The sequence below is a fragment of the Mauremys mutica genome, chromosome 1, assembly GCF_020497125.1.
Source record: "Mauremys mutica isolate MM-2020 ecotype Southern chromosome 1, ASM2049712v1, whole genome shotgun sequence".
NCBI classification, from domain to species: Eukaryota; Metazoa; Chordata; order Testudines; family Geoemydidae; genus Mauremys; species Mauremys mutica.
Window position 1 is genome coordinate 102,482,128 of NC_059072.1, and position 25,321 is coordinate 102,507,448.

At 42.5% G+C, this 25,321-nt stretch overlaps 1 protein-coding gene across 2 annotated transcripts in view; it reads right to left on the reverse strand.

The window, feature by feature from the left end:
* Positions 1-382: 382 nt before the first annotated feature.
* Positions 383-25,321, reverse strand: part of MYBPC1 (myosin binding protein C1) — a 71,330-nt gene continuing 46,391 nt past the window's right edge. For both annotated transcript variants that reach the window (XM_045031124.1, XM_045031118.1), the window contains 6 exons: positions 24,383-24,578; positions 22,332-22,471; positions 19,424-19,583; positions 17,786-17,922; positions 16,609-16,795; positions 383-1,001 (listed from right to left, as the gene is read on the reverse strand). In XM_045031124.1, the coding sequence (XP_044887059.1) occupies positions 901-1,001; positions 16,609-16,795; positions 17,786-17,922; positions 19,424-19,583; positions 22,332-22,471; positions 24,383-24,578 (921 nt within the window). In that variant the 3' untranslated portion in view covers positions 383-900. The remainder of the gene's footprint in view (positions 1,002-16,608; positions 16,796-17,785; positions 17,923-19,423; positions 19,584-22,331; positions 22,472-24,382; positions 24,579-25,321) is intronic.

Below are 25,321 nucleotides of genomic sequence, written 5' to 3' on the forward strand. Positions count from 1 at the left end.
CGTGAAGGCCAAGACTATAACAGGGTTCAAAAATGAACTAGATAAGTTCATGCAGGATGGGCAGGGATGGTGTCCCTAGCCTCTGTTTGCCAGAAGCTGGGAATGGGCAACAGGAGATGGATCACTTGATGATAACCTGTTCTGTTCTTTCCCTCTGAGGCACCTGGCATTGGTCACTCCTGGGAGACAGGATATTGGGCTAGATGGACCTTTGGTCTGACCCAGTATGACCGTTCTTATGTTCTTAAATAGTAATATGGTGAGATAATGTAAAATAACAATCAATAAACAGTATTTTGGAAGGTCTTAAACACTTCATGTTTATTGTACATTAAATAAAACACTTTAATTTCAGTTGAAAGAAACTTGATTTGTGGGTGAGTCATAAGAAATATAAATCATCTAGATGAAGAAATATTCAACTGAAATTACCATTAAATGCATGTGTATTAAACAGTCAGTTTATAGCAAAACCGTATTATTTTGAACTACTGTTAGATGAATAAGCTCCATTATCAAAAGAGGTATGTATGTCAAGGCCCTACTGGATTGCCATTGGTTGATCAGTCTACTTTCACTCTGACAAAAATATGCCTAGCCCTACAAAGTACAAAGTAGAAGATTGTCTTCTCATGCGTATTACACGGCTTCTTCTCCTTTCTCATTAAAAAACAAACAAAACACATTATCAAACAGAAAACAATGCTGAACGTTACAAAATGTGTCTTGGCTTCAATTTCAACCCCAAAGCAATCCATGCGTAACTTTTATTTTCAGCAGCAGGAAGGGGGGAAAAAAGCAGGGAGGCACACTGTTGTGATGCTATTGCAAGAATTAAAATGCTGTAATGCTGGCTACCAGTTTCCAATGCAGTGGCGGGAAAGCACTGTGGACGGGATCTCACTTTCCCTCAGGGTTGCCTGCTTGCATTTCTTGCATATATGAATGAATGATATGCGGAGGCACCCCTTGCATTAACAGTCTGAAGAACGAAAGTCCACCTATGGACAAGAAACAAGACAATCAAATGGTTAAAATTACCAGGAGAAATAGATTTTTTAAAAATATTTCTCTGGCTCTCTGTGAAAAATATTGACCCAGTTAAGTGACAGAGATCTAGTCAGTCCCTATGCTATATTTTCTCTTGACACACGGTAAAATTTACCCCTGTGCAACAGGCCAGCACAAAGGTTCCTCAGAATTTAAGCCCTAAGTTGGGATTTTAAGTGGTGCATAGAACTTGTGCTGGCCCCTTGCAAAGGGGTGTATTTCACCTATAATGGGCCAGAGTCGGTCATCAGTTGCAACAAAATACAACCCTACCGATACACAATGCATAGCTTCATCTTCATCAACCCTGTTCATTTCAATGGAGTTGCATGAAGTGTATCTAAGGGTAGAATTTGACTAAGAAAGTCCAGTGCAGAGAACTTGACACGCAGAAAAAAGTCAAGAAATGCAGATTCACATTATTAGTGCTGGATTTTATAATAAACATTTAGCAAAATATTTACTATACCTCTTGGAATTTGACTGAAGTATGTGTAACTTATTTATGTGTATGAAAGAATTACAGAAAAAGGCCAGGATTTTCAAAAACAGATGCCTGAATTTAGGTTCTGAAGCCCATATTTAGGCACCTAATTAAGTAGCCTGATTTTCAAAAAGTTCTTTGAAAATCTGACCATAAATTCTCAAATAAATGAAGTAGAATTGGCATGAGTATTATTCCTGTTTCTATTGTAAAAAAATCTCCTCTCCTAAGATACAACAGTGAGCTTTCATTTTCATTTCAGCACCTTCAATATGGCACTGGCCCTTATTATAGTGTGAGCACAGGGGTGGGAGCCAGCAAGTCTGGAAAATGAAACCTTTTTCTGATACCGTGACCTTAAGGAAATCACTAAGGCCAGATGCTCCTCTTCTGCATTGTATGGAGGGGAGTTAATGTACATGGAAAGACTGCAGGGTCAACATTTGGAGGGGAGCCATGGGTACACTGCATATGCTCCTTCCAAACTGGCAGTAGGCACTCCACACAATGAATCAATGAATACTGTCAAATACTGCTGTCAGAGCTGGTCTTTGAGAGGTGTGAAGCCAGAGGATGTGCTTCCCCCATTCCCTCTCTTCTTGATTCTGAGGAAAAACAGAATTATCAAGACACAGCTCAGTAATTGTGAGTTATTTTTTTTAAGGTGATACATTTAACTTTCTTTGTTGCAGGCAGCACCTTGAAAATGTAAATCAGTTACTAGGGTTCAAAATTTGTCACAGTTTCCCCTAAAATTATGGCTCATTCATGACCTCTCCTACAAACATCTAGTGCTAGCCACTGGAGCCCATGAAAGCCATAGGTGTGAGGAGTCCGCCCAGGTTTGGGGAGACCCCTGTGGAAGAATTTGTCAAGTGGGCTGCTATTCATAGTGATATGATTGTTTCCCAGCTTCCTGCAGCTTTATTATTAAAAATTTATATTATGGTAGTTCCCATAGATCCCAAGACCGAGTTAAGAGAAGCCAGAAATTGAAGCAAAAATGGCACTTCAGTGAAGAGGCATTTGCACAGGAAGTGAGTGAAATGGACCTTGAGTATAAGGTCAACAAGAACATCGATGAGGACTACGAAGAGTTTATCTCACACATAATCTCAGCAACTAAGAAGGCAAAGGCATTGAAAATGCTGGGACGCAAGCAGAGGATCAGTGAGGAAACTGTGAATCTGATGGCCACAAGGGTGTGCATGAAATTAGAAGGAAAAATGGGTGAAGAATACAGAACACTGTGCAAAGAAATTTGTGTGAAGATCAAAGAAGACTACAAAGACTTTAGAAATAAGAAATTGAGAGAGGAGTCCAAAAAGAATGCGAGTCTGAAGAAGGTACAAAGAGATGTTAGGCTGAAACAGAACATCCTGGCAGCGCTGAAAAATGTAAATGGTGAAAGGACATTGAAAAGGAGCAAGATGAATGAAATATGTACAAAATTCTACAATGACCTCTTCTCCTCGCATCCAGCGTACACTGTCAAGGCAGCAGGTTACAGAAGAAATTCCTGACGTTATGTAGGAAGAAATTGAATATACAGTTTGCAACATAAAGAAAGGAAGAAGTCTGGGAGTGGACGATGTTTGGCCGGAATATCTCAAAGTAGGGGAAGATACTCTCTTCAAAGTGTTGGCACAGCGGTTCACCATCTACATCAATAGCAAGCGTGTTCCAGATGCATGGAAGAAAATGAAAACAATACTATTGATGAAGAAAGGCGATCCAGAAGAACTGAGCAACTACTGTCCGATCACACCTCTCTCAAGTGTATAAAGTCTTCATCCACATCATAATCAGATTAAGAAGGATCTTGAAATTCATGAAAGCAGAGAACAAGCTGGTTTCCGCTCGGGGTATTCGACAACTGATCACATCCCACTCAGTTTGGCAGCTCATCGAAAAATGCAAGGAATACAAAGTACCATTGTGTATTGCATTTGTCAACTACAAAAAGGTATTCAACTTGGTAGAGATCAACGCTGTATTCAATGCGCTTGGAACTGACCTGAGGTACACTGACCTGCTGGAATAAATTAACCACAATTGCTCAACAGATAACATTATTCACTGTCCCCTGCATTATTACTATATGCAGAGAAGTCAGACAAGGCGACACAATCTCACTGAAGCTGTTTGCAGCAGTACTGGAGTTGCTGTTCAAGAAACTGAACTGGGAAGAAGGAATCAGAATTGACGGAGAACAGTTAACGCATCTTCTCTTCACTGATGACTGTGTAATACTGGCAAAGGACACAGCAGAACTGGAGAACAAATTGCAGAAACTGCAAAGACTTTCTCATGATATCGCGTTGGAAGTGAAGATGTCAAAGACGAAGTGGATGTGTAATGAGCATTGTGCAGAAGGAATCATCAGTGTAAACGGGAAAGAAATCGAGGAGGTCGAAAATATATTTACCTGGGTCAGTAGCTGAGCAGAGACAACTCATTCAAAGGGGAATGCAGTAGGAGATGAAAGGTGGGGTGGCAAGTTTCAACAAAATAAAGAAATGTCTAACGGATGATGAACTGCCCATGAAGAAAAGGAAAGAACTGTTTAACTTCACTGTTCTGACAGCAATGATATACAGAGTGGAAAGCTGGTCAACGACGAAATCAGAGGAAGAAAAATTCACTGTCAGAGAGCAATGGAAAGGCGAATGTGTAAGATATAGCTCCGTGATCACATACCGAATGAGGAGATCAGAAGGCATACAGAGGTGACCAGTGTAGTGCAGGTGATATACAATGCAAACTGAAGATGGGCGGGTCATGTAGACTGCAGACAAGACAATAGGTGGACACCCTCATCAGTGATTGTATCTCCAGAGACCACAAGTGACCGCTGGGCAGACCGAAAACACGCTGGGCCGATCCCATGACAAAATTCTTTGGCCAGAAATGGAAAGAACGTGCTCTCAACAAAATAGAATGGTATGGCATTGACTTGCATTCGTGGAGGGATAGACGAGGACAGGCTGGACAGAGGTGACAAAGGTGGTAGATCCCAATAAGAACTGAGGGGTCTCACAATGCTTTGTGTTGCTTTGTCCCTTCCGACCCTCTGGAAAGCTCTGTTTCTTGTATCTGGGGAGTTGGGCTTGCTTTGGAACTTTGACAGGCAGCAGTGTCTGGCACTGTATGGGTAAAGAGATAGGACCAAACCTGTTTTTAGTTACACTGGCACAATGTAAACCTGGGGCTATCATGAAGACAATGGAGTGATCCAGAATTTAGCCCGGTGCGATGGAGGGCACAGGTTGGCAGGGCCGCCCAGAGGATTCCGGGGGCCTGGGGTCTTCGGCGGTGGGGGGCCCCCGCTTTGGCGGTAATTCGGCGGCGGGGGGCCCCTTCTGTTCTGGGACCCGCCGCCGAAGTACCCCAAAGACCCACGGCAGGGGCCCCCCGCCGCCGAAGCGGGACCCGCCGCCGAAGTGCAGCCGGGTCTTCGGCGGTAATTCAGCGGCGGGGGAGCCCTGCCGCGGGTCTTCGGGGCACTTCGGTGGTAGGTCCCGGAACAGAAAGGCCCCCCACTGCCGAATTACCGCCGAAGACCTGGCTGTATTTCAGCAGCGGGTCCCACTTCGGCGGTAATTCGCCGGCGGGGGGGTCCTTCCGCCCTGGAGCAGAAGGACCCCCCCACCGCTGAAGACCGGGAGCGGAAGAAGCTCTGGGGGCCCAGCCCCGCAAGAGTTTTCCGGGCCCCCCAGAGCGAGTGAAGGACCCCACTCCAGGACCCCCGAAAAACTCTCGTGGGGGCCCCGGCGGGACCCGGGGCCTGCGGAAAATTGCCCCTCTTGCCCCCCCCTCTGGGCAGCCCTGCAAGTTGGCTTGAGACCTTTAAAATAGATTTTAATATATTTAGCTACATGAGAAAATTTTACATTTTTCACTGTGTGTGGGTCTGTTTTTAGACCCAGCTTTGAATTTTATGATTTTGTTTTGTATTGTACCATGCTTCCACCACTCTCTCTTGTTTCTAGTTAACTCTCCTTTTTTAAATAAACCTAATCTTGTTTTGTTGTAAGTGCTCACGCATACTGTGTGATTTTACTGGAGCAGTGGTTTAAGGTAAAACTAGCCAATTGGGGTACACTGCTCCTCTAAGAGCAGAGGACCTGGGATTTCTGTGAGTAGCCAGTGTCAGGAGATGGATATCACAGGAGAATGATTCAAAGGGACTTGGGGACGAGGGTGCACCTAATGCTTACTTACAAGATGATGACAGCACTGGATTAGCCCAGAGGAGAGTGCCTGAGTGGCTAGCAGGCTGGTGATGTTAGAGAGCTAACACTGAACTACCTGAGGCAAGGCTTCCTCTCCTTAGATGCAGGGGGTAAAAAGGTGTGTGTCTCAGTCTTGGGTACTCCATGAACCATCAGAGAGGGACAGTGGGAAAATGGCAAATATTTTGCTAAAAATATTAGAGATCACCCCTCCTCGATAGGGAAGGTTGGTATGCGTGATAAAGAAACTGCATTACTACTGTACCTTTTATAAGTCTGCATGGATGTTCACTTCTGCAAGGTGCAAACACAACCAACCCCTAATAATACTTACCTTCTGAGGCATTTCTGTAGCACACCAAAAGTTTTAAAGCAAAAGTACATTTTCAGGATGAACACATCATTCTCTCTACCTGAGCAAACTGTACATTTCAGTTAGATTAAAATGACTGATCCAATATTGATATAATCTTATTCTACTTACACAATTTAGGACAAGCCAATATATCTATTAACAACATTTTCCTACTAAGGAGACATTATTTAATTGTAGGTCCAAGTAAGTGAGCTACATCATTTAACCTTATCACTCTTTCAGAGTTGTGCTTTCCTAGTCTTAGGTAAATGCTTAATACAGACAAAAAATGGCATGCTTTATAGCATTCTTTAAAACTTGTGTAATGCAAATTTTCATAAGAATCATTCATTTTTAAATAAAATTAAGTGATATAAAAATGGTCTCATTTATTTAGAAGTCTATCCTTAGATGCAAATAATTGACTGTAGATGAAAAATGCTCTTATGTTACTTGTATTTTCTCTATGGTAAGTAATTAACCTAACTCATGCTCTGTTAAATTCAGTTGAAGCATTTTCACTAGCAGAAAGTAAGTGGATGTACTACTAACGGGAGTTTCTATAACAAGCAATTATTGGAAAAATTAAGGGTTAATTGTTAGTTTATGGATAGTGTAATATAAATTCTAATTATTAAGTTATTGATTTAAAAACATTTTCATTAAATGACATAATGAAAATCATGCCATACTTGGCAGGCTTTGTATGACGTGAAAACAGACATAAGCTTCATATGCAAGAACCATATGAAAGCTTACCTTAGATGGCAATATACATTCAAAAATCCTTACTGTGCAACTAAGGGAGAGAGAGAAAGAGAAATAAGCACTTAATTGCTAACACCAAAGTTGAGAACTTGTTGGGTGAAATTATGTTCATAATTATGACAAGATGATGTTTTAATCCTTAGTCATGTAAAATATGTAAGAAATAGAAGCACATGGAAAGTAAATGGCAGGGATCCAGTATCACTTCAAAATTATAATTAATATGTGATATTAATATGCACAAACAAATATGACTGTCTTCTGTAATTAGTCTAGAGTACACAGTGAAGCCAGTCAAATTGTCAATTGACTTTTAGAATAAAAGTTTCCAAACTTAGCTTCAGGCGAAGCTAAAACATATATATATATTTGTGTTTTTCAACACAGGAAAAAACCCACACACATAGCATTATATATATATATATATATACATATGTTGAAACTCTAAAAGGCAAAATTATCAAGTATAGACTAGTTACACACCAGTTCCTTATTATGTACCTGTACACAAATACATATTTACATTAGTTAAGACATGCCATTTACTCTATAGGAACCATTAGTTTTAATTACGTATTTTACGTACGTAGTGCTATGTATGGGCACTAAACTGTAGCAGCCATTTACAAAAAGAAATATTCAAAAATATCTAAAATGGTTGCAGTACATTCTAGCTTAATTGTGTCACAAGAGTAAGTTTTTAAATTGTGCACCTGAAAGCCTCCAGTACTGGAAATATCAGTGTTTGGGCATTTCTGCAACTTAAAAATGGCAAAGTTGATATTTTTGAATTTTGGTAATGTTAAAAATGTCCTTTCTATTTAAAGGGGTAAATTCTCTGCTGGTGTAATTCAGCTGAAGCTGAATTTGAAGTCAACAGAGTTATGCTCATAGATAATTTATTTGGTTCTAAGGGTGAAATCGTGGCCCCACTGTACGGGTATGTCTATACTGCAATTAAACAACTGCAGCTGGCCCATGCCAGCTGACTTGGGCTTGCAGGACTGTTTAATTGCAGTGTAGAGGTTTGGACTTGGACTGGAGTCTGGGCTGTAGGACCCTGTGAGGTAGAAGGGTCCCAGAGCTCAAACTGCAGCTTGAGCCCGGGAGTCTACACTGCAATTAAACAGCCCCTTAGCCGGAGCCCCGCAAGTCCGAGTCAACTGCATGGGCCAGGTGCAGGTGTTTAATTGCATGTAGACATACCCACTGAAATCAATGGAAAGGTCCCATTGACTTCAATAGAGTTAGTATTTCCCCCTTAGACTTTGCATGCCAAGTGTCAGCCTGTATTGAAGTTCTAAGTACCAATTCAGAATAGAAATCTAGTTTACAATAAGGAATACATTTTTTAATTAAAATGGATAACATGGTGATAGCTCTGTTCTTTCAATAATTCTCCAGGTTATATCAAACTAACTTAAACCTGATCCTCTGAGATGCAATTGAGAGAAATTGAGTCACCTTGACAAAGGGAGTTGCATACATTTAAGGTTTCTTTTTTGTTTGTTTGTTTTTTACACACACATATATGCATGGTTTTATGTCTAATGAGAAAGTATAAATTCTTGCCTCAACTTTGCATAACTCTGATGTTAGCTCCTACATTCTTGATTAATTTGGCCTTCTTTGCTCATGTGACATAGCCAATGTATGCCATGAGACACTAGCTAGTATACAATCTAAAAGCAACTAAGGAATACACACTTTACATGCAAATACATTTTGATGTAAAAAGGGAGGAATGGAATGGAAGGTAATGTCCAGTGGAATATGCTTTTTATAAACCTGTTTCTTCCCCGCCAAGAAGAATGGTTCTCCTGGGGTAATTATTCCATGATATAACACTGCAGAATTAGAATATTCGTACTGGTATTTATTCTTGTTTGAAATTGTTCTCAATTAATTTATTTAACAACTTAGTTTTTTAAATATGATTAAAATGAATTGCAACTTTTCTCAGAATCCATTATTATCATCGAGTTATTGAAGCGATAAGCAACCTTGGCTTCACTCTTAAGCAGGGCCGGCTCCAGGCACCAGCCCAGCAAGCAGCTGCTTGGGGCGGCCAACGGTGAGGGGCGGCACGTCCAGGTCTTCAGTGGCAATTCGGCGGCGGGTCCCTCACTCCCTCTCGGAGCGAAGGACCAGCCGTTGAATTGCCGCCGAAGACTGAAGCGGTGGCGGTAGAGCTGCAGATCGTGATCGTGGTTTTTTTTTTTTTTTTTTTTTGGGCTGCTTGGGACAGCAAAAACCCTGGAGCTGGCCCTGCTCTTAAGGCTGATCACTCTCTCCAAAGTAGTCAATTATCTCATGACAACAGGTTCATGATTAAGACCCTACCAAATTCACGGCCATGAAAAACACGTCATGGACCATGAAATCTGGTCTCCCCCTGTGAAATGTGGTCTTTTGTGTGCTTTTGTGTTATACTAAATAGATTTCACAGGGGAGACCAGCATTTGTCAAACTGGGGGTCCTGACCCAGAAGGGAGTTGCAGGGGGGGTTACAAGGTTATTTTAGGGGTGTCACAGTATTGCCACTCTTACTTCTGTGCTGCCTTCAGACCTGGGTGGCTGCTGACTGAGGGCCCAGCTTTGCAGGCAGCAGCACAGAAGTAATAATTATATATGGTGAAATACCTATCTCATAGAACTGGAAGGGGCCTTGCAAGGTCATTGAGTCCAGCCCCCTGCCTTCACTAGCAGGACCAAGTACTGATTTTTGCCCAAGATCCCTAAGTGGCCTCCTCAAGGGCTGAACTTACAACCCTGGGTTTAAGCAGGCCAATGCTCAAACCACTGAGCTATCCCTCCCCCCTTATATCATACCATGCCATCCTTACTTCTGTGCTGCTGTTGCTGGTGGTGGCTCTGCTTTCAGAGCTGGGCTCCCGGGGACTAGCCCCTACTCTCCAGCTGCCCAGCTCTAAAGGCAGGCTGTTGCCAGCAGGTGACCTGTGGGGGAGGAGGGTGAAGGGTCATGTGACCCTCCCCAAAACACTGAGGGAGGCAAGGCCAGCAGCTGGGAAGATGAAGGGACAGGGCCAGAGCTGGAAGGGAAGAGGCAGGGCCAGATCCTCTCCTCTTCCAGCCTCCTGGCCACGCTGCCCGGTGCAGCTCGCGGACTGTGTGTGGCTGGAGGCTGCCTGGGAGAGAGCAGCCGCTGCATGCTGCACCACAGGCAACATCCCAGGCAGGCAGTGTGGCTGGAGGCTGCCTAGGAGAGTGCATTAGTGGCTTCACACAGGCCAGGGGGACTGGAGCAGAGCATCCTCCCGCCCGCCAGGTAACGTGGGATGGGGAGGGATGGGGAGAGCGCAGGGTCCCTGGGCTGGGGGCAGGGAGGAGTCACATGGGGGGTCATGTGGGGAACAGGTTGGGGAGGAGTCACATGAGGGGATCACATGCCTCCTTTTAGCTGGTGCCTCCTTTGTGTCCCTAGTTACCAACCCCCCTTACAATTCCTTGATGGGTCAGGACCCCAAAAATTACAACACCATCAAATTTCCGATGTAAATAGCTGAAATCATGAAATTTGCAATTTTAAAAATCCTGTGACTGTGAAATTGAACAAAATGGACTGTGAATTTGGTAGGGCCCTATTCATGATGAATTCTCTTAGGGCCTGATCCAAAGTCAACTGAAGTCAAAGGGAGTCTTTCTATTGATTTCAATGGGTTTTGGAACAGGTTCTATATACTGAAAACAAAACAAGACGAATTACAAATTCTTATGACAAACCAGCCACGATTAGGAATCTAGCCCAAGGAACCGTAAAAAATATTTTAAACATTTTCTTTGGGGAGAGAGTGTGTGAAAAATATAATAATAGTTTTAATGGAATTCTGTGTTTATATAGCTTGTCATCTTCCAAGACATAGTTCAGATAGAATTTTTTTTCTTAACAAAGATCTTTTACAAATTGCAGCATGAACTTTTTCAGCACCCTTGTAGACAAATAAACTTGTCATGCTATTGTAGTAAATAGCCCAACTGTTTGCCATTTTAAGTACATCTAATAGACCTGAAAAAGATTAAGCAAATGCTGTGGTTTATCAGAAATAAATAACATCTATGAACAGAAAACATTTCACTGACGGTAAAATGAAATACTTGTTATTCTATTTGTCTATTATTATCAATAAAATGTTTAAAGAAATGAGGTAAAATTTGTAACTCCTGAGAGTCTAGATTTGAAGCCTAAGATGATATATGCAAAGTGATAAAAGAAGACAATTGTAATGCACTATTGGTATACCATGCTATTACCATAACTTTTCATTTATTTAGATACCGTATAAAATATGAGTAGTATACTGTATCCATGATATTTTTGTGACATTCCTAGGAATATGTCTACATGTTAAAACAGAGATTACTAACAGCTCAGAAACAGGAAAGAAATTCTGGACTATTTAGAAAAATGAGAGTTAGTGCAACATATATTTTTGTATAGTGTATATCTGTCTAACATGATGTGCTATCCAAAAAAAAGTAGTTACAGTATTGTAGCTGTTAAACTCACCAGTTATGTAATATCTCTTACATTCTAGCTTTGACCTGCAGTCCTTAACCAGGAAAAATTCACTTTGAAATAAATAATGTTTTGCCTGAAAAATGACTGTAGACTCAGGCCCTACTTTTTTACTTCCTGGAGTAAAGCAGAAGCTACATTTGAAAAAAAATATATACACAATGATTTGTTTCCATTGACTCAGAATGCCTTTCCTCCAGAGATCACTTTTCTTTGTGTTGTTGTGCTGCTCAAGCATTTGATCGCTCCTGCTGAGGCAGCAGACGGGCAGAGTGTACAACCAGCATATAAGTGGATGGATGGGAGAACACCTGTAAAGTTATGTTTTTACAATCTGGCTATGTGTGATACCCACTGCATTTGTCTCTTTTTCACATAGCAAACCCGGACTGTTTATTAATGCACAGATGCCAAAAGCTGGGACTGGACAACAAGGGATGGATCACTGAAAAAATTGCACTGTCCTGTTCATTTCCTCTGAAGTATCTGGCTCTGGCCACTGTTGGAAGAGAAGATACGGGGCTAGATGGACCATTGGTCTGACCCAGTATGGCCATTCTTATGTTCAGTACAATTGCTGATTACAGGCTTGATCCTACTCCAGTTGAATGCCATGGTTACACTCTCCCTGACTTTAATAGCAGCAAGACTGAAACCTCTCAACAGATGTACTGTATTTGAGTCGAACAACATGCTAGTCTGAACCTTCTTTTGAAAGATGACAGAATTAATGGCTAAATATGCTAGTTTAAAGGAAGGAATATAAACAAGAGAGATGATTCGTGGTCCCTAATTGTTGGGGATCAGGAAGGGAAAATGGATTTGCATGCCTCATGAGTTGGGGGTGTGTGTGCGCTGGACTGCCCAATGGTTAACATGAGTTTAGATTTAAAAACCAGTCAATCAACAAGAGAGGTGTGACGTGGGTTCAACAAAGAATTGGTCAAAGACAGTAAGAATGCACAGCCCAGGACGCTGACAAAACACACAGCTATTTCTAGGACTCTTTCCAGATCTGATGCAGAAAGTGGATACAACTACATGCTTTGAACATGAAGACTTTCAGCTTTTGTATAGTCTCTGGGGTCTGCCACGATCATTCACTTTACTTTTTTAACGTAAATGTTGAGTTATTTAGGGGAAAAAGGAGGCATGGAAGCTATAAATAAGGATCCAACAATGATCATGCTTCAGAGCTCTTGAGGTTGAAGCTGGGGCATGGGGTAGTGGAAGGTTCTGTTTAAGAGTGGGGAAGGATGGACTGAGGCACCGCTAAGGGGAGTGAGTTTCACACCCTTCTTCCCATCACAGCACATGCATGGTTGTTTGCTAATCTAGGATGTGATACCACAGCAACTGAGGTTATTTGAGGCACCTAAGCTTGCTGTCCCTGACAGTATGAATAGGACAAGGCTGCTAGTTTGACATTCTTGCTGAGTGATTCTTTGGCTTTCGAACTTGCTTCCTGAGTTGGGTCTGCTGAAAACTTGATAGTGTGACCTTCAGGACATGCTGCAAGACTACATGTTTACCGAGGATTCCCCTTGGGATGGATGATTGGGGGATGAAGAGATCTAACTGAGGGGTGGAGCATGGGCGATGTTAGGAGCTGAGTTGTGAAGAATTGTTTTTCTTTCATGTAACAAGCTGTGGAAGTAGTCAGTCGTGGATGGGGGTAGGCATGGCTGTCAGTGGTAGTATTTTGGATTGTTTGCAGTTTTTTGTGCACCATCCAGAGCACCAGACTAGAGTCTTATAAATTATTTTTTAAAAAAGTAGTAAGAGGTGGGTGGTGTCAGATCAAATGCCCATCAGGAAAAGGCTCAAAGGGGTCATCTCAAATGTAGCTGGTAATGACTTTTTGCATCATAGACATTAAAGTTCAACCTAACTACATTACTGAGCATAACAGACACATTGAAAAATGATCTAAGCATTTTTACACTTCAAACATCAATTTGTAAATGCCAAATGTAAAGAAACATGATTCACATCAATATTGATCAGAATGGCAAAATCTCTCATTCATTCCTCAATAAACCGCTGTTCAGGGCAGGATCAATTCTTGGTCAATGATTTCCAGGTCAATGATGCAAAGTATTCTGTGGCTTAGACACCAGGGAAAGCCTGAATAAAGAGGTGGGTCTTGCATCATATGCTAAAAACGGCAAGACTATAATTCATCCTGATGTCCAGTAGCAAAGACTTCCAGAGTATAGGGTTTCACTCTCAACAAAAGCACCAAACTGGATCTTTTCCCTTGTACAGTTATTATCAACACTGTTGTTGGGTTTACTGAAGAATGCTGCACAGTCTTTGGCAACAGTAACGTCTATGGATGCTTAAGACTCCTAAATTTGACAAATATTAACCAACAATGTTTCTTCTGTTTGAACATGTTTGATATGATCTATTTTCATTTAATTAAAAGCTATTCTGTAGGAAAAAGTGCCCTGTTAAGTCATTGGACACATAGAGAGACAGACAGATCTTACTGTGATCATAGAATTGTGTTATTTTTACCATTTTATTGTGAACAGGACATTAAAGATTCAAAAGTTGAAGGCAACTACTGGTAAGGTATTTAGGGCTTGGGAGCTTATGAGTTATAATGAAAGATTAGTCTAACTTGGCCTCTAGATTTTAGTGATTAATGGCTGTCTTTGTTAGGCCATATGATCTTCTCCTGTGCTGTGAAACAGGGAGCCTTGCTTGGTATTAAGAAACAGACTGTATAAATCTATAATGAGGACATCACTTTCACCTGCAAGAATATAGCAAAAAGGTATCAGGACAGTCAAGAAATGTGGCTTTACTACCACTCTCATTAGGTGAACACACCACTTTCTGAACAGACCAGTTATGTCATTACTTCCTTGCTATCATATTTGAGCTATGTGACAAGATATATCAGAAATTAGAGACAACGTTAATCATAATCCAAAACAAACAGAAAGCAACCAGTATAGAAAAGTTAAATATATTGGCTTTCAGTACATACAAAATAATGGCTACAGAGTAAGTCTTATGAACTGGTAGTCCTATGAAAATATGCTTTTTAGACCATTTACTGCATGTCTGATCCAAATCCCATTGACTTCAGATGTTGGACTGGGCCTTAGGACCATTCACAATACCAGCAGTCAATACTAAAACATCTGGAATTCAGAAAATATGTTCATTTAATGGATTTAAAGGGATATTCTCAAGGTTGCATATATCTGTCCAACTTCTTCCCCTTTATATCAGTTTGCAAAATCAATATGATTCTCTATATGTATTTTTCCTAAAAACAAATACAATAATAAGATCTATAAGCCAGTGAAAGATTCTCCTTAGGGAACTAGTGGAAGTGCTATTACTTGAGGCATTTAAAAGTACATTGGGCAAAACAGTAGGAAAATATACTGTAGGGCAGGCCTGCACAACATACGGCCCGCACACGGTGCTCTGCGGGCAGCCCAGAGCCCTTTGAATCCCGGCCGCGGCTGAGATTTAAAGGGCTCAGGGCTCCCCGTGGCTGCGGCAGCCCAGAGCCCTTTAAAGCCCAGCCGCGGCCGGGAGTCAAAGGCTCTGGGCTGCCCGCGGCGACGGGGAGCCCAGAGCCCTTTAAATCCCAGCTGCGGCTGGGAGTCAAAGGGCTCTGGGCTGCCCGCAGAGATTCCCGGCCGTGGCTGAGATTTAAAGGGTTCAGGGCTCCCCGCTGCTGCGGGCAGCCCAGAGCCCTTTGAATCCCATCCACGGCTCCAGTGGATGGGCTGGGGCTGGGAGTTAAAGGGCTTGGGCTCCCCTCAGTGGCAGGAGCTCTGGGCCCTTTAAATCCCTGCCCTAGCCCCGGAAAGCTCCGGGTTCCCCCAGCCACCGGAGCCCCGGGCCCTTTAATTTGCCCCTGAGGGCTCCCAGCCACCTCTTCAGCTGGGAGCCCCTGGTTGATTTAAAATCAAGTATCACCTCCCCACCCCAAACTTTCCTTTTTGGCCCACAGCTGTTTTGGTGGGGCGGTGCTGGGGAAGGAGGGTTTGTTTCTGCAGGGCTGGGCGGTGCTGGAGCGGGGTGTTTTCGCGGGGCCGGAAGGTGCTGTGGGGGGTGTTTCCATGGGGCTGGGGGGTTTCGGCCCTCAGCTGTTTTCTTTGGAGTAATGTGGCCCTCGCCGCTTTATGAGTTGTGCAGGCCTGCTGTAGGGAATAACCCTGCACTGGGCAGTGGAAAAACTATCTAGATCAGTGGTGTATCAAAGCCTCAAAGTACCTTGGGGCAAGAATAGGTTAGGGGGCCCTTTTCTGATTTTGAAATCTGCCCTTCTCCAGGTCCCCCACACTGGGGGGCCCACAGACCCAATCCAGCCCCCATCCCCTACCTCCTTTCCAGCCCTCCTGTCCCTCCAGATCACTAGCTCCCCCCACAGCCCCAACTGAGCCATCCCACCCCCCCAGCTCCTGATAAGATTCCCTCCAGCTCCCTCAAGGCCCCCTACATGTCCCCAGATTCTACCACAGCCCCCCTCACCCTGCTCCATTTCTGATCCACCCCCGCCCAGCTCTTCCTCAACCATCCTCCGGAGTCCTTCAGTCCAGCCCCCAGCTCCCCCAACCCCAATGTAGTCACCCCCGCAGACTCTTTTAGTTCCCCTCCTGCCTCCTATTTTCCTGATCCACCCCCGCAGCCCCATTTCAGGCCTGTACAAGCCCTCTCCCAGCTCTGCTCCAACCCTCTGTAGCCCCCATCCTCCCATCTATGATTCACACCCTCTGAGCTCCACTCCAAGCTCCTCCCCCTGACCTCCAACAGCTCTGATCCAACCCCCCAGCTCTACTCCAACCTCCTCTTCCACTTCCTTTTGTTTTCTTTTGTTTAAGGCTGACAAACTTTATTGCCGTGTTTAGTTTAACTCCTTTTGGCATCCTTTACAGATACTCCTTCCATCCAAAACTGTTCCATGCCTAATGCTTGTGGCATGCGCTGTACATCTGAGAGTTGAGCTGGAGTTTGTCACATAAGCAGTACACCTTCTGGTCCCTAAGGGTCATGTCCACTCATGAAAGAACCCTTGACGTCAATGGATATTTGAATAAAAATGGTGGTCGGATGTACCCCCCGGCATTTGCTTACTGCACTCTTGACTTTAATATATGCTGTATCTAAACAAAGAGTGGATTTGCTCTGATCTTAGAAACCTTACCTTTCACTTCCAGTTTGCATTCAACTGCTGCCTCTCCAAGTTCATTGACTGCTTTGCAGGTGTAAGTGCCTCCATCATAAGGGTTGGGTTTGCGGATCTCCAAGGTACAGACACCTTGGTTACCAAACATTCTGTATCTTGGGTCATTTATTATAGTTACTTTGTTTTTCATCCAGGTTATTTTGGGCTGTGGTGAAAAGTGCACACAAATATAGGCAATTAAATGTTAATCTCTTTCTGTGACCTTGTATTAAAGTTGAATGATATATTAGTGGTATACAATGAAAAAAAATTGAAAAAAGGAAAGTTGTAGTCCATCCATAAAAATAAGTTTGGGCCATATCATGCCGTTGTTTTTTAAGCACAGCTCCCTGTGGCCCTTATAATTTAGCTGAATTCAATCAAGATAATATTTTTTGGTGGGCAAAAATGTAGACCAGTTACATTACAAAGGCTGTGCCATACAATAGTAAACTGACTAATAATTCTCAAGATCTAAATATTCTAGGTTTGTCAATAAAGCTGTTTTTTTTACTAGTAACCAGTGCATAGAACTTAATCCAAAACCTTGACAGTCAATGGTGGATCAGAGAACACTTCTAAATAAAAATTCTGAATTCTGATTTTACTGGGTCACTTCAATTTTCTACTCTGGAAAATTGGTCAAAGAGAGAGAGAAACTCAGTCGGGCGGGGAGCATGTGTTTGTACAGTGCCTAGCACAATGTGACCCAGATCCTGACTGGGCCTTTGGGTGCTACTATAATATAAATATTTATAATTATAAAGAGTATTTTGTTTTAAACCAAAATCCTTATTGATGTATTGACCATGCAGCTCTTGTGAGTTACTGAAGTAGCAACCCTAGATTGCCTGATCAGCTAGGAGAAGTCCATATTTTCATTAGGATAATCTGTGGACTCAGTAAATCTCATAATACCCATGTTGCAGAGGGGTAAACTGAGACGAAGGAGATGTGGTTTGTCCATTGTGATACAACAAATCAATGGCAGAACGGCAAAGAGTACTGAGGAATCCTGACTCTTGCTCTATTCTTTAGCCCACTGATTCTCCTTAGAGCATGTGTGTGAATTATAACAGGAACAGTACTAGGAAATATTAGTGACTGATTAAACTCTCCTTTCCCTTCACTGGTGTCATTAAGTGGTATGCCGTACCTTTGGATTTCCTCGAACACTGCAGTTCAAAGTAGCATTGTAACCAGCTACAGCATATGTGTTAATTAAAGGTTGAGTAAACATTGGTGCTTCGGTGAAATTAAAGTCTTCATAAATTGGATTTTTGTAGACTTTACCTATGAAATAAATACAAGATGTAAGGAGCTGTTAGAACAAAGTTAAGCATTTCATACTGTTTTCAACAGTATTTAACAGTAAAGAGTGAGTCTGCTCTAATTTCCACTGCTTTATATACCAATGTAACTCCATTTATTGCACTCATTCTCACTGGCGTGAGAGCAGAATTGAGCCTGGAAAGTTACTGTAGTTTCTGATCATACTGTACAGAGGACTTAAAATCTCCCCTTGTTGTATGAATACATGGTATATTAAGTATAATTTATACTCTGTATGCATGCCTGCAATTACACACACACTTTGTACAACAATATGAATACTGACTAGCGGGCTGGTAAGAGTGATCAAAGAGGAGACTAAAATGTCATCTTAAGGTTCCACATTTACTCTTGTCACTGATTTCTTTTCCTAATTTGTTCCATCTACAACTAGTATTTCCTAACTGCCAGTACTGTAAACTTGGGCTGGCACAGTCTCTGAAACTCCATATGTTCTTCTGCTTCATATTGTACAGCACCACCAATAAAGACAGCAGAAAATGTGTTGATCCTGTATAAAACAAAATCTAGTAGAGCTGGCTTTCTCGCTGATAATGTATCTGCACTTGTGGTGCTGACAGTAGTACAAACATTATTTTTCTCTGTAAACTATGCTGATGCATAGAATGGACATACGAGGTGAAATCCACCCCTGTGCCAAGGGCCAGCACAAGGGCTATGCACCACTTACACCTTACTTAGGCTCTCCAACAGGTGTTCATGGGTGCATGGGCCTTGTGCTGGCCCTCAGCACAGGGGTGAATTTTCAGTGACAAGAAACAAATTCTACAGCCCCTCTTCTGACCACCCCCACCCCACTTTTAAATAGAAAACTATTTCCACTCTGAGAGATCTCACGGAGAACTGCCAGCTTTGTGAACTCACTGTTTTTAGTTTCCTTTATGAAGTCCCCATTTTTGATGGGCAGAACGGAGATGCTTTTCTTTTGAGTGAGAGAACAAAGTTCTGCGTCGCCAATAGGAATGCCATTAGCACTGGCTAGTACAGCAAGCGACGGTTGTTACCCATCTCTCTAAACTTAAGCCAGCTGCCTTCACAGGACATACTATATCGGAGAGACTGAGCATTCCTGAACTCAGGTCATGCCCACTGCCATTCTCCTTTACAACAGTTTATGTATAGATTACAACAATGCCTTCATTTCTATTTTAAACTGTTTGAAAGCTCAGATATATAATTCAGAATTGAGAGAGGATTTGATGTTACCATTTAAAATCAAGCGTCATCCTCCCATGGTTTGTTGTTTGTCCCATAATTTGCAGTTGTGTGTAGTGAATGCCATACACTACCAAACTGGAATGGTAGCAATTTACACTCACTTTGCACAGGTGTAAGTGGCTACACCAGGTACAAACAGTGGAGAATCAAATCTTTTGTCTCTGATTCCCTTCCCCACTCTGAACCCCATCCTTCCCCCTTAAGAACATAATTGACAGCTAACCATCCTTTGCGATCACAGCACTCTCTGTGGTCATTGTCGCGTCCTCACTGAGGCCACACATGTTTTCAGCGAAGATCCGGAAGTAGTACTCATTTCCTATGATGAGTTCAGTAATGGTGGCACTGGTTCGGTGGTAGTGCTCAATTACAGTGAACCATTCCTGCAAGACACAAATACAGACTAAGTGTGCCTGCAACACACTTTGTTTATCAACAGCTAGGGTTTAGAATAGCCACTGTGCATATGAAAGCATGAGAACAAATTTTAAGGAATTTATATAACCAGTAAGGCATAATACAATAACTGAGTTGATGGCAATGGATTCTAAGCTAATCACTACACAGTAACTGGGTGATGATGGAAGAGTCACAAGCAATTCACCATTGCGCTATGAAGGGTGAATGGAAAGTGAATGCTATTAAATTGTCACATTCTGATGGTTAGTCAGGCGGGATAATTGTAGGAATTGCAATATTACAAAGGTCCTATTGTGCAAGAGAAGAAAGGCAGGCTCTGCCACTCAGATTTCATGTTGCTGACAGAGAAAGTATTGCTGCAGATAAGAATGCAATCCCAGTACTAATCTGCCTCCTCTGGCACTAGCCTAAATGAACAATATGATTATGGAAAGTATGATTCCATTCCGGTTATTTCTCATGATTTAAGAACAGTTGATAGGATAGGAGGAGCAGTGGATACAGCCCAAACTACGGACACTTCATCAGCCAGGTGACTGGATCTTAGAGGCTCTTTCTCTTAGCAGTAGCAACAGTACAGTCTAAGGAGAGAATTTTTATTTGATAAAAATATGACTTCCAATTCATTTTTTATTTAATTTTGAAAAATCATGTGTAAATAAGGGACACTGACACAATGTAATAAACAGCTAAAAAACCCTGTTTGTTAAATCAGTTTTTGAGGCAGTTCCAGGGGCACAGTTAGAGGACAGAAACAAGCATTCAATGTATGGCATGTGTATTTTTTTTTCTGTAACAAAGTCCTGTGGATGTGATTTCATCAGCTCTGAATTCCTGTGATTTCTGGCACAACACTCATCTCTTGGGAAGTATTATATACTCCAGTGCATACTGCTTCAGGCATCTATCTGCATAGCTCTCAAGAGACCCATGTTTAGATGAAAGGCATCTCTTTAAATATCAAATTTAAATTTGATCTTGGTACACAATATCCACCTAGTGAGATCAGCAAGACTAATGCTAAAAATATTATTCACGTAAAGCAGAATCTGACCACGAAAATGCTCTCTCTTTTATTTATGCCACCCCTTCCAGTTGTCTCTCTTTCTCACAGTATATATTTGTGTAAGTTTCTTGTGCCAGAGTTTATACTGATATGTACTAAACCTGCACAGCCACATTATTTTAGACTTCCCAGTAATATAGCTCATAGTGCTCAGAAAAGATCATCCATTCGAAAGAACTTGGGACATCCTTTCTTCAGAGGCAACTGTTTAAGAGAATGTCCCTTTGGAAACAATCATTATTTAAAATCCCCTTAGTACTATTACAGGAAAATTCTTGTCACAGACAGTGTGGAGATAACATGGAATCACTGCCCTATGAGCACACAGTACACTTTGGACACTAGTTATTATTTTATTTTGTATTACAGTAGCACCTAGAAGTCTGAACTGAGACGGGCCTCCATTGTGCTAGGCACTGTGTATGCATATAATCAGAGACAGGTCCTGGCCGGAACAGCTTATGGTCTAAAGAGAGATGAAGGGTGGGAGGGGGAATAAAGTCACAGGGAGGTGAACTGACTGGTCAAAAGTCACACAGCAGGTCAGTATATTAGTATCCTACTCATGCAAACTGGTTCATCTCTCTTAGATTCACAATGTCCAAACTTGCAGTATCTATTAAATGTAGAAATCCAACCGTGGTCTGTTACAGAGCTATAAACAGGGGCTTGGTTGTGAAATAACAACAACAATTAGCTCTCATATAGCACTTTTCATCTACAAATCTTAAAGCACTTTTCAAATTAAAAAGTATCAGTATCCCAATCTGTAAAACAGGGATAATGATACTTACCTAATTTGTGAAGTGTAGTACAGAGAAGTGAAGGGATTTGCCCCAGGTCACCAAGCAGGCCAGTGACAGCTGGGAATAGAACTCAGATCTCCTAACCACCTACTGCAGTGTTTCCCAAACCTGGGATGCCGCTTGTGTAGGGAAAGCCCCTGGCGGGCCGGGCTGGTTTGTTTACCTGCCACGTCCGCAGGTCTGGCCGATTGCAGCTCCCTCTGGCTGCGGTTCGCTGCTCCGGGCCAATGGGAGCTGTTGGAAGTGGCGCGGGCCAAGGGACATACTGGCTGCCGCTTTCCGTAGCCCCCTTTGGCCTGGAGCAGCGAACCACGGCCAGTGGGAGCCGCGATCGGCCAGACCTGCGGACGTGGCAGGTAAACAAACCGGCCCGCCCCGCCCGGGGCTTTCCCTACACAAGCGGCGTCCCAAGTTTGGGAAAGAGTGACCTAGTGGACTATCTGTGGGGCCACACTGCCTCCAAAATGAGCATTTGGGATTTTGATTCTCTATTTCCAGAGGGAATAAAACAGAATTATTTCTCTGAGCTCCTCGTGAACTCTGAGGGGTTTAGACAAATGAGATGCAGATCTACTCCTGCCTGTCCCCCTCACTTGCCCCATCTCTAATCTGAACACAGATTTGTAAATACACATGTTCTCATTTATAAACTTTGAGTACTGTGGACACTGGGATTTTCTGATGAACTTTTGAGATTTTCTGAGTAGTGGTGTGGTTCTGTAATGATCCAATGCATCAATCATCGACATTTGTCCACGCAAATAGGGCTTTTTATATTTAAAAGAAAGAACATGATGGCTGTCGGATTTAAACCGAGTCAAACATATTTTATAACTTACCATGCTCTTCTTGTCCGCTTTTTGAATCGTGTACCCAGTAATGGCAGCATTACCATCATCCTTTGGTGGCTGCCATGATAAAGCAGCATTCTCTCCCCAAACATCCTCAATATTTACAACATGTGGTGGTCCAGGGCGATCTATAATGATGATATGGCATGGTCATCTTTCCATTACGCCTGCTCTCTGTTTCTCCCTCTCTCTCTGATATATGATATATCTCTATCTCTATCTAGATATAGCTAGATATAGATATATATCTTACACACACAAAACAATGCTAAAAGAAGACTGCAAAGTCAAGCACTCAAAAGTTAGGAAATGCCAGAATTCAAGTTGCCTCTAATTTGGCCTTTAATTTTGGCCTTTAATTTGACCCCATTGTGCGTATGCGTTATGATACAGTCTTCAGTTACATGATCACATACTATTTTGGCAAAGTTATAAGCAAATGAAAATGTGACCTTATAATGGGAAGTCTCAGGCAAGCTTAAGTATAGGCTGTGCTACCAGCTTCACCTATAAGATAGTGTATGAGATTTCCCAGGTGTCTCTCTTTTTTCCATCATAAGGCTTTTAACACTGGTGGTCTCTGCCAAGTCATGTTTGTGAGAAACTAACTCTTGCTACAATAGAGCTGTATCAGATCTGACTGAGTGCCACCTTAACAATAAAAAGCTTCAGTGTTTCGGACAAATATGGAACATAAAAATCCATTACAAACAGTGAAGTAGTGTAGGATTCTAGGGTGGGACTGGAATGTTCAGGCTGGCTACTGACGTTTTGTACAGAGATCCTGTGACGTTATTGATATAAATGGGAACCATATAGAACATGGGTTGCAACCAAGGTCCTGTGGTGGCACCAAATCCTAAGTAAAGGGGGTCATATAAGGTGTCTAAGACCAGGTTCTGGGTTGCTGGTTATGATTATGCTGTCTGTATGTCTGTGTATCATTTTGTAGTTGAAGTATAAGTATTGGCTCTATACTGTCTATATTTTATATTATGCTCTGCCTCTGGGAAGTGTCCCAGACAAAGCTGATGTTAGCCCGGTATAGCTGGCTTGATGGCCCATTAAAGGGCCATCAGCTACACAATTGACCCATGGAGAGAAGGCAGACACGCCTTGTGACTCAGCAAAGTATGCAGGGACTGGCCCATGTGACTCCAGACTCCATATTTTTGCTGTAAGTTTCCACCGTGAGGACAAAGGGATTCTTACACCTGGAAAAGTCTATATAAGGCTGATGCATCATCTCCATCTTGTCTTCAATCCTGCTTCTGACCTCTGGAGGGACTTTGCTACAAACTGAAGCTTTACACAAGGGACTGAACGACCCATCCCAGTGGGGGATGTATTCCAGAGACTCAATTTGAACCTGCAGTTTACTCCAGCACTGCTGCAAGCCTGAACTAAGAATTTTGCCATTACTGTATGTAATTGATTCCATTTAACCAGTTCTACCACTCATCTCTACCTTTTTCCCTTTGTAAATAAACCTTTAGATTTTAGATTCTAAAGGATTGGCAACAGCGTGATTTGTGGGTAAGATCAGATGTGTGTATTGACCTGGGTCTGGGGCTTGGTCCTTTGGGATCGAGAGAACCTTTTTCTTTTATTGGGGTGTTGGTTTTCATAGCCATTCATCCCCAGGACGAGTGCACTGGTGGTGATGCTGGGAGACTGGAGTGTCTAAGGAAATTGCTTGTGTGACTTGTGGTTAGCCAGTGGGGTGAGACCAAAGTCCTTTTTGTCTGGCTGGTTTGGTTTGCCTTAGAGGTGGAAAAACCCCAGCCTAGGGCTGTGACTGCCCTGTTTAAGCAATTGGTCCTGATTTGGCACTCTCAGTTGGGTCCCGCCAGAATCGCTCCGTCACAGATCCCCAATTATACTAGCTGAGGACCTGGCTCAGAATCTCTGGCCAAATGAGCTGAAGTAGAGAGGTACCATTGTAGAGGAGGCTGTAACTGGAAATCTCATGTTTTCCTGGTAACCGGTAATATGTTTTTGAAGTCTGCTTTGCCAAAATAATATTTTTTTAAACATACCAACTACTTGAATATCTATTGTAGCTTTGTCCACCAAGTTGTCTACTTTCACTTTCAGGTCATATTTTCCTGAGTGGCTCCTCTCTGCCTTTCGGATAAAGATGATAGTATCATTTTCACTGTTGCGGATGTTAATTTGGTTCTTGTCTACGGAAGCACCATTTTTCTTCCAAGATACCTTTGGCCTTGGTCTTCCCTGTAAAAAGCCATGGAACAACTGAAGTATGCTTTTGGGAGGAGAAAGAGGTGTTAGGCTGTTGCAAAGACAAAAATAAAAGTCTTCTTGAACCAGAACGGTGGAAACTCTTTAAAGAAAAAGCAGTTAATTCTAAACACAAGGCAATTCAGAGGTGGTCACATGTTCATATATGTGTTTTTTTCTGCACGTAATGGGCAATATTATTTTGTTTTAGTGGTTCTCAGAAGCAGACGCCCTAAGAGAATCACAGCGCGATGCCAATAGATGCTAACTTGTTGATCATGCAGTGTCACTACTGGGAGTTTGCCCTACTAGAAACGAGAATTTCAGAAGTGCTGTCCAAATATGGTAACCTCAGGTCTTTCAGAGTATTTTGGCTGAGTGTATACACCACACAGTAGTACTTTTAATTTACCAGGAGCAGCATTTCCTATAGCACATATTGTGCCTGGCATCTGTGTATGTGCACAAAGGAAGGAGAAGGCATAAGGTATGGACACAGTAGGGGTTCTTGCATTCAGCAGAGCAAGGACTCTGCAGACAAGTATTACTGGAACAGCTAGCCTCTGCAGGGGGTGTCAATGAGGTCAGGCTATAGCCCTGCCTCCAGCCAGCAGAGCTAACCAGCTGGAGTAGAAAGCGCATGTTGCATCCTTGGAAGTGCTGGTGCAACAGCTGTGCTTCCCAGGGACTCTACGAGGCATTGTTGCACAAAGATTCTGCTGGGTTGGTGAAACTTC